This window comes from Macrobrachium nipponense, chromosome 4, assembly GCF_015104395.2.
Source record: "Macrobrachium nipponense isolate FS-2020 chromosome 4, ASM1510439v2, whole genome shotgun sequence".
Classification (NCBI taxonomy): Eukaryota; Metazoa; Arthropoda; class Malacostraca; order Decapoda; family Palaemonidae; genus Macrobrachium; species Macrobrachium nipponense.
Window position 1 is genome coordinate 7,525,107 of NC_061100.1, and position 13,167 is coordinate 7,538,273.

The 13,167-nt window shown below is 36.7% G+C and overlaps 1 protein-coding gene across 1 annotated transcript; it reads left to right on the forward strand.

Moving 5' to 3' along the window:
• Positions 1 to 3,121: 3,121 nt before the first annotated feature.
• LOC135211552 (myotubularin-related protein 9-like) lies at positions 3,122 to 12,562 on the forward strand. Its single transcript, XM_064244853.1, has 4 exons — positions 3,122 to 3,268; positions 11,483 to 11,634; positions 11,837 to 11,962; positions 12,275 to 12,562. Exons 2-4 carry the CDS (start codon positions 11,521 to 11,523, stop codon positions 12,545 to 12,547), a joined length of 513 nt encoding a protein of 170 aa, XP_064100923.1. The 5' UTR covers positions 3,122 to 3,268; positions 11,483 to 11,520; the 3' UTR covers positions 12,548 to 12,562.
• Positions 12,563 to 13,167: the final 605 nt, after the last annotated feature.

Consider the following 13,167-nt stretch of genomic DNA (forward strand, 5'->3'; position numbering starts at 1 on the left):
AAACAGCTGAGAATTTAAAAGCTCATGAAGTGCGAGCTTTTGCAAATTCTTGTTCTTTTCGTAACAATATGTCAGGAAGACATATTAGCTTTAACATATGAGAGATGCAACTATGTGTTGACTGCTCATTACACGAAGGACTTCAAGTTAACCTACGAGAGATCCTTCTCTCTTGGTTTATATGTATCAGCGGATACGTTGCTGGGATAAGGAGCCGACACTGATCCTTTAATAATGAGTTGAATTTATTTTAACTTAGTGATTTTTTTTTTGAGGTTTGAAAGGAGTTTGGGGGATAACTCTTTTTTTTCAATTCTAGCGCGAACCCTCATGTTAGGAACAGGTGATCGGGATCGGTGTTGCGCTCCTTAGTTATGCCAATAGGCATAGGCATATTGTCATATAAGCGGATTAGCACCCATTGACAAATGCCAATTAGGCTCGACCGAGTAAGTGGATAAGACCCCATCGGTAGACCCACAAGAACTCTTGGCCACAGATCACTATCTTGCTAAGGCTCTTGAGACGAAGCAGACTCCTATGCAATAGCTAGGAAGTCGACCCTTCGTTCTAGAAAACACAGAGGAACCAAGGTCTATAAATACCTACAACATATGTTGTTTACCTGTCTAGTCAGGAGTTAGCTGTCTCTTGCCCTCCACCAAAGGGTGTCAATCAGCTATGTATATATCTGACAGGTAAGTTGAATGTATGAAAATGATATTGTTATGATACAATAAAGTTTCATACATACTTACCTGGCAGATTATACGATTGAAGACACCCACCCAGCCTCCCCGCAGGAGACAGGTGGAAGAGAGAATCTGATTAGAAAACGGGAATGGTTCCTAGTCCTGCCGCCCTGCCGGCCGGTAGATCACCTGACCTACCTGTAGCGTGTGCCGCGAAATTCGAATTTCTGTCGGGGACGACGGAGTCGATAGCTATGTATATATCTGCCAGGTAAGTATGTATGAAACTTTATTGTATCATAACAATATCATTTTATCTAAGGTTAAGTTTAGCCATGGATCGTACGTCTGGCATCGCTAGAGGTGTCAGTTGCCGATGCATCTTCACATAACTGCATATATGGAGCAAATGAGCATTGCCTGGTCAGGGCTGAGAGTTTCATACTGCAGCACATCTAGAGTTTCATACGGAATATATGCTGACAGAAAAACTCAATTCTGCCCTTTTTTACTCTCTTTTAAGAACAAATCCTCCAAATGTGTGACTGAGTGGTCCTGTTAAACTAATTAATAATAAAGGAACTGAAGAACAGCAAAACAGTGGTAAATATATATTATTATTTTTTATTATATTATTCAGAACATAAATTCTATTCATAAGAAATAAGTTCACAGGGGCCATTGACTTGAAATTCCAGCTTCCAAAGAATAAGGTATTCATTTGAAATAAGTGACAAAAGGAAATGCAGAAAGAAGAGATAAGTTTTTAGAAAAGAAAAAATACTTAATAATTTAAATATATAAAAATGTAGGTAAATTATTAAAATACAAGGGGGATTGTTTTTAAGGTAGAATTGTGTTGCATAATTCACTTGAGCTTTTGAAGTTCCATTTGCACAGCAACCTCTGGGAGACTGTTCCACATGCCCAACAATGTGAGGAATAAGGGACTCGGAACTTAGAAGTTTGTCAGTAAGGCCCCTTTACTGCATATCGGTGCTGCCTGTAAAGCAAATCTTGTTACTTACAACAGGAAAAGAGTATCAGGGATCAGTTGTGAATGTGAAAGATGTTAAAATACAACTTAAGAAAAATTGACAAACGAGACCATTCGTAAATGGTGAAAATTATAACTGATAATGTTATCAGATATCCTCACTAGAGAACAGAATTCTAGTAAAGGAGTACAACTTTTTTGCTACATTTGCTGACAATTTTTTTTAGAAGTTTCTTAAAGGTAAGATGTAAATCTTGAGAACTAATAACACATTTGAATACAGTAAAGATTGTTTACTCATTTTTAAGCGCCTCAGTGGCGTGGTTGGTATGGTGTTTGCTTCCCACCTCGGTCGTCACGGGTTCGATTCTCGGCCATTCCATTGAGGAGTGAGAAGTGTATTTCTGGTGATAAAAGTTTCACTTTCGACGTGGTTCGGAAGTCATGTAAAGCCGTTGGTCCTGTTGCTGAATAAACACTGGTTCCATGCAACGTTAAAAACACTATACACAAACAATTTACTCATTTTTATATTTTGTGTGGAAAATAGGTTACTTTCTCACTGATTAATTAGATATTCCTGATTACTACTGTGATTAAAGTTATATTTATTTTTCAGAGGATCCTCTTCTGAAATATCCCTTCTTTTATCGTGCCATGTACACTGTCCTTGAATGGGTTGGACAGCATTTACAACGGAATCGGTTTAATTTCCCCGATTAATCCAACCTGGGGATGATTGGCGAATATCTTATGTTAATAAAGATTATAAAGTAAGTTGAGTTGTTTGATGCTTTGTATCCTTTTGCATCTGTACTCATAATTATTTGGCATCTGTGTTGCACTATAAAAAATTACACTATAAAAAAGTTCCACATCATTACTGTATAGTGGTTTTACTGTACATAATTTGACATTAGTTGACGATACAAACATAAGTATTTTTCTAATGTTGTTATTATTTAATGACTCCTTCAGGTTTGTTCATCTTACCCAAGTGTTCTGTGGTAGTACCCAAGAGTGTTGAAGACTCGGACTTGATAGCAATTAGCTAATTTTCGGCAATCGGACGATTTCCTGTTTTAGCATATCGACATGAGGGGAATGGGTAAAGATGAATCTTTTTGCATGAATCTTTTTGCTAATTTGGAATATGTAATGTAGTTGAGAATTCTTCAAACAATAGGTCATTGTTTATATATCTGATGATATATTGATTAAAATCTCATATTGCGTGCTTTCCCAAATTTTTTTTTTATTGTCAATTTTCTCTTTGCTTATTTGCATGTGCAGTTTGGTATGAAATTTTTAAAGATTTGTCGAACTGCATTGTGATGGTGGATAGTATTTTTAACTTAAATGATGTAAGTGCATTTTCCTTCTGGATAGTATTTTTAGCTTAAATGATGTAAGTGTATTTTTTCTTATAGCAGTACTTATGCAAAGTGGCCAACCCCTGATAACAGCAAATGGTAAGCGATGCAAAGAAGATGAACGATTGTTGAATGGTGTCCTTGCCCGTGAAAAGAGGGGATATATTATTGATACCCGAACACAGAATTTGGCACAGTCAGCAAAGGTAAGGTTAAGGTCATTGGGTAATTTGGTTGCAAAAATATTTGACAGTTTTAACCACACATTAGTAGGTTATTGTATTGGCTTTTAAATGCTTTTGCACATCTTTTACTTCTGTGCTGCCTCATAGCTTTATATTTGGAATAAGCTTGTTATTAAGGGAGGCTTTTTTAGTTATCTTTGGTTAAAGTAGAAGTTTAGAGTCATTAGTGCACATCATGTACTGTAGGTATTTCTAAAGGGTATATCTAGCATCCGTTTGGCACCCAGATACATCCAGCCTTTGTAACTATATTGCTTCTTAGTGTAATTGTGGGGTTTTTCCCTGTTCCACCTTTAGATCTCTGTGCTTCATCTTCACTTTTTTAATCTATTTACCTTGCTGTTCAACCACTCCAACTCCCTTTGTATTCAGTGTCTTGAGCAATGAATGACTGAATTTACCCCCAGTACATGGCTTGGCAGCCTGACTTTCTTAAAATCAACAAAACTGTGTTTTATCTCCGAACATATACTAAATTGGTTAAATGACTTGTATTCTCTAGAAAGGTAAATGACCTTCTCTTCTTGAGGTGTTATTACTGTAGGAGGAATAGGGAAGTGTGATTATAATAAAGAATTGTTTTATGTAGGCAGAAGTTTCAAGTGATTTTTATATGCTGTTTTACAAATGATGACCATTGAATTAAGAAAGTATTTAGTTTTTGTAGTGACATGTTATTGGTACCATCAGTTGTGTGGTAATCTTTTGCAGAAATATTACATGTATTATTCATTGTAGATTAGTTACATATTGAATGATTAGTTGCTGTTTTCAGTTAAGTTGAGCTACCCTGTTGCAGGTATTTCAATCTGTGACCCAGAATCACTTTTTTATTCTTAATGATAAGTTTCTATAGTGTGTAGATGTCTACAGTAATATAAAAAATACTTTTTTTATCAATACAGTGGACCTCACCTATTTGTGGTCAGGATTCACTACTTCACTGATTCACAGATTTTTCTGACATGCATATCCACATTATTCACAGAAATTTGTTTTCGCCGAATTTTTTCAGAGAAATATGTCTTCACTAATTACTGTTTTTTTCATATTATTTTGGTGACTAAATAAATTTTCTCTGATAAAACTATTAAGATAGGCAGTTATGAAGCATTTTTAGTGGGAAATAGGCAGTTATTAGTGGTTTAGATGGGTACTTTAAGTTTCCGCGGATTTCAGCTATTTGCAGAGATAGTTGTCCCTATCCCTTGCGAATCCTGGGGGTCGACTTTACCACATTAGAAAGTTTACTTGGGAAGTAGCTTCTCTCAACAGTTATATTTTTAAGGATTATCATAAAATCTGGGGAGTTATTAGCACCATCTCTCTCACATTAAGGTATACTTAATGCATTTGTCCTTTAGAAACCTCCATGTACTATAATACAGTACGTACATAATAATGAATATCTTTGAAATTTGAGTTCTCTTCAATTTTGTATCTTCTTTTGTTCTCGTGTAGTGTAATATTCTTGAAGTTAACTACAATGTACTCTGTTGTCATTTTTGTATTATGAACAAATACCTTATAGTATTGACTTGAGTTTCAGTGATTCTCAACTCTGGAAATAAAACTTCATTTTCCTAGGTAATTGATCTGTAATTGTTTTGAGAAACTACTCTTTTATGATTGTATTTATAAGCAAACCAAGAAATGGTTTACTTGCTTGCATGTTAATTTTCTTTTCAGTATGGTGTTGAAATCACATGAGTCAAGGGGCAAGGCTGCAGATATTTAAAGAGGATATTTTTTTTTGCTGCCCTGTTAACATTATAATTCAGTCCAGCAGTCTTTTCAGTTCTCAGAGCATTTCTGTAATGATAGTATTCTTACGTTGAATACCCTATACGTACCATCTACTGTTGTATTAAGTGCTCATACAGTTTACAGTTAGCTTCTTTTTTTTCCCAAAGATGCTTCGTGAGACCCACAAAGTAAGCAATAGTGCAGGGGTTTTCTGAGATTTATTTGGCATTCTCCATATTAACCCTTATGAGATGGACTAAAAAATCAATATGCAGCACAGCAGGCCAGGTAAACTTTGATGGTGGCCAAAACCTTCTACGAGAAGTTGAAAATGACTACTATTTACAACCCCTTGAGGGACGTGGTTTACAAGACAATCATAAATTTTTCTAATAAATATTTTTATATTTTTTGGTAAAATTTATAATTATAGCTTATACAATATCAAAACAGATAAAACTAAGATCAGTAACAAATTCTAATTATATATTTGTTATAAAATATTTACGTAAATTTATTGAGATCGAAGATGCAGTAACTCTTTTGGATTACATGTCTTTTGTAAAATTTCTTTGCACTTTTTTTTTTTTTTTGTAAAACTACAGTTATAACTCACATACTATCATAAAAGATAAGAACTAAAACCAACAGCAACTCTTGGGTATATTTATGAGCAAATTTATAAAAAGATTGGCATGTAAGAGAGAGAGGCAGCACCGCACCCTTGAAGTCAAGATCACAACTAACTCGTGAGCTGCCTGCTTCCTTGATCTTGGCAAGTCTAAAAGTTGCTACGTATTAGTGAATTTATGGGCTATAGAAGTATTGGAACCTCTTTCCTGTCCAATTCCTTCAAATAGATGGCGCGTAATATTGATGCTCACCATGAGTGAATCCGTCCACCACCCAATGCTACTACTTATATGAGGATATCTATCTGTCCATTAAGGGTAAATTATCAAATCTCCACTGTGAAAACATTCATAATACTTCCATTTATTCTTTAAAGATGATATTTTCAGTCTCTTTGATGTGAAGAGGGAGTGTATTGTACAGTCATGGAGCTGCAAAATTTAAAGGTTCTAAAACCAGCATTTGAAGTGTGTCTTATCTTAAAACAACTTGAGACCTACTTGTCCTTAGCTTGATTAATTTGAAAACCTTCTGTAGCTTATTTTGTGTTGATTCTATTCATTGGCTTTTTGTGCATAAATCTTTCAAATATTTTTGGACACCAGTTTAGATTATACATATTTTTTTTTTTTTTTTTTTGCACTATTCTATCTTTGATAGGGAGCCAGTGCAACTCAGACAATAAAAGGGGTGGGTTAATTTTGTCCCAGGTACAAAACCCTTTATTAATCTTGCCACTCAGTTTCATCATAATTTCCAGCTTCATGGGTAGAACTCTTGACATTTAAACACACGGTGTGTGACTAACGTGTGCATGTATGGGATGTGGTCCAAGTTTCATCCCCTCTCAAGAATGGTGAATCCAGTTGGAGTAAATCACTTCCTGTTTCAGTCTGCGTCCATATTAAATAGTTTTTTTCACCATTTGTAAAGAGTATTAGTATGTGTCTTTATTATCTCTTCAGATTAAATTTTTTTTTTTTTTTTTTTTTTTTTTTTTAACAATACAAAGTTCTCTCACTCCTTCATGTCAATTGGTTGTGGTTTTCTTTAAGAGTAAAAGAACTGATGTCATTGTCAGTGTGGTACTATTTGTCACCAACTATTGTGCCCATCACCCTCCATTGCATCAGAGTTGATGCTTTACTACCCATTTTGCATGTGATGAGGGATGATCACAAATTTCAGTTTAATTAGGCTTTAGTAGTGTAATTTTTCACATCGTAATCAACATAAGATTAATTTCTTTAAACTTTCACCTGCGGTACTGCCTGTTACCTACTTTATTAAGGTTTTTTGTACCCTTTAAATGTTTTTTTTCCACCAGCCCTTATAACAGATTTGTGTTCACTTAATGTGAATAGAAATAGGCTTTATGGCAGATTCATTCTACTGTAACTCAAACTTGTTATTCACGTGCCTAACTAGTGGAGCAATAAATTGGATGAGAATTAAATACAGTATTGGGAAAATATCCATGGCTGTTAATATTTTCCTCAATGTACTAATGAGAGAAATATAAAAATTATCACTCATGTAAGTAAGAGAATGGATCAGAAGTTGAATGTAGAATGACTGATGTTTATGGATGATGCCCTTTACATTCATATACTAAAGTTAACAGAAGTTGTAGGACTGGTAATAATATTTTGGAAGTGTTTATTGTAAGATCAGTTTAAAAGTGTAAGGTTGTTAGGGAAACAGTGATGAAGGCTGAATTAAATTTGAGATGAATTTAATTGATTTTCAGGATAAGTCCTTTGGGGTTTTATGAAAATCATAGTAGTATGAGAAGAGAGGTGAATTGCAAGGCAGGTGATTTAAGGAAAATATTATGACATTTTCAATATTTATGCAGTAAAAGATCTAGAAAGGACATAGTTGGACTGTACAGGGGAAAATGTCAACCCAACTCCTATTTAGGTGAAGTGTGGATATTGCATATGAATGAAAAATTAGAAAAGGAAGCTTCTGTAGGGGAATGTTTGTGATGTAATGGAGGAAGAATGTTTTGAAAGGTGATTACTTTTGAGAAGGAAGAGATGATTGGTAAAAAATATTAACATAAAAGATGTACCAAAGCTTTTTAGGGGGGCTTGGTCATGCAAAATGAGAGAGATGGGATTAGTGAATGGGGTGCATGATTTGTAAGTTTTTAGGATGACAGAGGAGAGATAGACCAAGAAATTGCTGGGTTGATGTGATGATTAGAGGTGTTAAATAAAAAAGGCTTGATATATATGAACTTTGTACAGATGGAAATAATTGGTTGTACAGATGGAAATAATTGGCCCACAGCATATCGTATGTGATGGAAAGGATTGATATATTATGGGTGCTTAAACTTCATTGCAGAATCCAGCTATCAATAATTATGTGTAAGAATGTGGATTTGTCTTTAAGTATGATATTCACCTTTGATTAATTAATTACAAGATAGATGTGACTGTGACTAGTTGTCTTGTTTTGTCTCTGAAGCATCCATGTTTTTAAGGTTATGACATCCAGGTAAAAAATGCACTTATTACCAACTAATGTCCAAGGGCATTTATAATATATTTGGCAACCCATAACTAATTATCACATACTGGGTATACTATTTTTGCAATGATTTAATATTTGGTGAGAATTTTCATGCATTTAGAGTAACTTACAGATATAAAAAATACAGCTTGGGATTAGGGTCCTAATGCTGATTTTGTACATGAACTTTCCTGTCAGACAAGTGGGGAGAAGTCAGGCCACGCGCCAGGCGCGAGCGTCCAAACAGGCGCAAGGCACTGGCAGGTAAGGTGCGAGGCACCAGCCAGGCGCGAGGAAAACCAGCCAGGCGCGAGGAACCAGCCAGGCGCGAGGCGCCAGGCAAACAGGATGCGCCAGCCAGGCGCAAGGCGTCAGCCAGGGCGAGGCGCCAAGCAGGCGCGAGGTGTCAGCCAGGCGCGAGGCGCCAGCCAGGGCGAGGTGTCAGCCAGGCGCGTGGCGCCAGCCATGCGCAAGCACTGGCAAGGGTAAGGTGCGAGGCACCAGGCCAGCGCAAGGCACCAGCCAGGCAAAACAGGAGAATGCGCCAGCCAGGCGCAAGGCACCAAGCCAGGCGGAGGTCGCCAAGCAGGCGCGAGGGTGTCAGCCCAGGCGCGAGGCTCCAAACAGGCGCAAGGCACTGGCAAGGTAAGTGCGAGCACCAGCCAGGCGCGAGGCACCAGCCAGGCAACAGGATGCGCCAACCAGGCGCAAGGCGCCAGCCAGGGCGAGGCGCCAAGCAGGCGCGAGGTGTCAGCCAGGCGCGAGGCGCCAGCCAGGCGCTAGGCTTCATCCAGATGAGATCCAGTTCAAAGAAAGTCCTAGTCTTCTTTGAAAAACAATGGGTGATCTCTAAAGCACTTCATAAGTGACTTGATGATACCTTCAAACAGCTGAGAATTTAAAAGGCTCATGAAGTGCGAGCTTTTGCAAAATTCTTGTTCTTTTCTTAACAATTGTCAGGAAAGACATATTAGCTTTAACATATGAGAGATGCAACTATGTGTTGACTGCTCATTCCACGAAGGACTTCAAGTTAACCTACGAGAGATCCTTCTCTCTTGGTTTATATGTATCAGCGGATACGTTTGCTGGGATAAGGAGCCGACACTGATCCTTTTAATAATGAGATTTGAATTTATTTTAACTTAGTGATTTTTTTTTTGAGGTTTGAAAAAGGAGTTTGGGGGATAACCTCTTTTTTCAATTCTAGCGCGAACCCTCATGTTAGGAACAGGTGATCGGGATCGGTGTTGCGCTCCTTAGTTATGCCAATAGGCATAGGCATATTGTCTATAAGCGGATTAGCACCCATTGACAAATGCCAATTAGGCTCGACCGAGTAAGTGGATAAAGACCCCCCCCCATCGGTAGACCCACAAGAACTCTTGGCCACAGATCACTATCTTGCTAAGGCTCTTGAGACGAGCAGACTCCTATGCAATAGCTAGGAAGTCGACCCTTCGTCTAGAAACACAGAGGAACCAAGGTCTATAAATACCTACAACATATTGTTGTTTTACCTGTCTAGTCAGGAATTAGCTGTCTCTGCCCTCCACCAAAGGGTGTCAATCAGCTATGTATATATCTGACAGGTAAGTTGAATGTATGAAAATGATATTGTTATGATACAATAAAAGTTTCATACATACTTACTGGCAGTTATATACGATTGAGACCCCCCAGCCCTCCCCCGCAGGAGACGGTGGAAGAGAGAATCTGATTTAGAAAACGGGAATGGTTTTTCCTAGTCCTGCCACCAGCGGCAGGCCGGTAGATCACCTGAACCTACCTGTAGCGTGTGCCGCGAAATTCGAATTTCTGTCGGGGACGACGGAGTCGATAGCTATGGTATATAATCTGCCAGGTAAGTATGTATGAAACTTTATTGTATCATAACAATATCATTTTATCTAAGGTTAGTTTAGCCATGGATTGTACGTCTGGCATCGCTGAGGTGTCAGTTGCTGATGCATCTTCACTAACTGCATATATGGAGCAAATGAGCATTGCCTGGTCAGGGCTGAGAGTTTCATACTGCAACACATCTAGAGTTTCATACAGGAATATATGCTGCACAGAAACTCAATTCTGCCCTTTTTTACTTCTCTTTTAAGAACAAATCCTCCAAATGTGTGACTGAGTGGTCCTGTTAAACTAAATAATAATAAAGGAACTGAAGAACAGCAAAAACAGTGGTAAAATATTTTTATATTATTATTTTTTTCATTATTATTATTCAGAACATAAATTCTATTCATAAGAAATAAGTTCACAGGGGCCATTGACTTGAAATTCCAGCTTCCAAAGAATAAGGTATTCATTTGAAATAAGTGACAAAAGGTTAAATGCAGAAAGAAGAGATAAGTTTTTAGAAAAGAAAAAATTACTTAATAATTAAATATATAAAAATGTAGGTAAATTATTAAAATACAAGGGGGATTGTTTTAAGGTAGAATTGTGTTGCATAATTCACTTGAGCTTTTGAAGTTCCATTTGCACAGCAACCTCTGGGAGACTGTTCCACAGTCCAACAATGTGAGGAATAAGGGACTCTGGAACTTAGAAGTTTGTCAGTAAGGCCCCTTTACTGCATATCGGTGCTGCCTGTAAAGCAAATCTTGTTACTTACAACAGGAAAAGAGTATCAGGGATCAGTTGTGAATGTGAAAGATGTTAAAATACAACTTAAGAAAAATTGACAAACGAGACCATTCGTAAATGGTGAAAGTTATAACTGCTAATGTTATCAAACAGAAACTTACCACCTCAAACCACTCTAAAAGAGATAAATCTCTGGCAGAAACAGATATCCTCACTAGAGAACAGAATTCTAGTAAAGGAAGTACAACTTTTTTGCTACATTTGCTGACAATTTTTTTAGAAGTTTCTTAAAGGTAAGATGTAAATCTTGAGAACTAATAACACATTTGAATACAGTAAAGATTGTTTACTCATTTTTAAGCGCCTCAGTGGCGTGGTTGGTATGGTGTTTGCTTCCCACCTCGGTCGTCACGGGTTCGATTCTCGGCCATTCCATTGAGGAGTGAGAAGTGTATTTCTGGTGATAAAAGTTCACTTTCGACGTGGTTCGGAAGTCATGTAAAGCCGTTGGTCCTGTTGCTGAATAAACACTGGTTCCATGCAACGTTAAAACACTATACAAACAAACAATTTACTCATTTTTATATTTTGTGTGGAAAATAGGTTACTTTCTCACTGATTAATTAGATATTCCTGATTACTACTGTGATTAAAGTTATATTTATTTTTCAGAGGATCCTCTTCTGAAATATCCCTTCTTTTATCGTGCCATGTACACTGTCCTTGAAGATGGGTGGACAGCATTTACAACGGAATCGGAATTTTCCCGATTAATCCAACCTGGGGATGATTGGCGAATATCTTATGTTAATAAAGATTATAAAGTAAGTTGAGTTGTTTGATGCTTTGTATCCTTTTGCATCTGTACTCATAATTATTTGGCATCTGTGTTGCACTATAAAAAATTCCACTATAAAAAATTCCACATCATTACTGTATAGTGTTTTACTGTACATAATTGACATTAGTTGACGATACAAACATAAGTATTTTACTAATGTTGTTATTATTTAATGACTCCTTCAGGTTTGTTCATCTTACCCAAGTGCTGTGGTAGTACCCAAGAGTGTTGAAGACTCGGACTTGATAGCAATAGCTAATTTTCGGCAATCCGGACGATTTCCTGTTTTAGCATATCGACATGAGGGAATGGTAAAGATGAATCTTTTTGCATGAATCTTTTTGCTAATTTGGAATATGTAATGTAGTTGAGAATTCTTCAAACAATAGGTCATTGTTTATATATCTGATGATATATTGATTAAAATCTCATATTGCGTGCTTCCCAATTTAAATTATTGTCAATTTTCTCTTTGCTTATTTGCATGTGCAGTTTGGTATGAAATTTTTAAAGATTTGTCGAACTGCATGTGATGGATAGTATTTTAACTTAAATGATGTAAGTGCATTTTCCTTCTGGATAGTATTTTTAGCTTAAATGATGTAAGTGAATTTTTCTTATAGGCAGTACTTATGCAAAGTGGCCAACCCCTGATAACAGCAAATGGTAAGCGATGCAAAGAAGATGAACGATTGTTGAATGGTGTCCTTGCCCGTGAAAAGAGGGGATATATTATTGATACCCGAACACAGAATTTGGCACAGTCAGCAAAGGTAAGGTTAAGGTCATTGGGTAATTTTGGTTGCCAAAAATATTTGACAGTTTTAACCACACATAGTAGGTTAGTATTGGTTTTAAATGCTTTGCACATCTTTTACTTCTGTGCTGCCTCATAGCTTATATTTGGAATAAGCTTGTTATTAAGGGAGGCTTTTTAGTTATCTTTGGTTAAAGTAGAAGTTTAGAGTCATTAGTGCACATCATGTACTGTAGGTATTTCTAAAGGGTATATCTAGCATCCGTTTGGCACCCAGATACATCCAGCCTTTGTAACTATATTGCTTCTTAGTGTAATTGTGGGGTTTTTCCCTGTTCCACCTTTAGATCTCTGTGCTTCATCTTCACTTTTTTAATCTATTTACCTTGCTGTTCAACCACTCCAACTCCCTTTATTCAGTGTCTTGAGCAATGAATGACTGAATTTACCCCCAGTACATGGCTTGGCAGCCTGACTTTCCTTAAAGTAAAAACTGTGTTATATCTGAAACATATACTAAATTGGTAAATGACTTGTATTCTCTAGAAAGGTAAATGACCTTCTCTTCTTGAGGTGTTATTACTGTAGGAGGAATAGGGAAGTGTGATTATAATAAAGAATTGTTTTATGTAGGCAGAAGTTTCAAGTGATTTTATATGCTGTTTACAAATGATGACCATTGAATTAAGAAAGTATTTAGTTTTGTAGTGACATGTTATTGGTACCATCAGTTGTGTGGTAATCTTTTGCAGAAATATT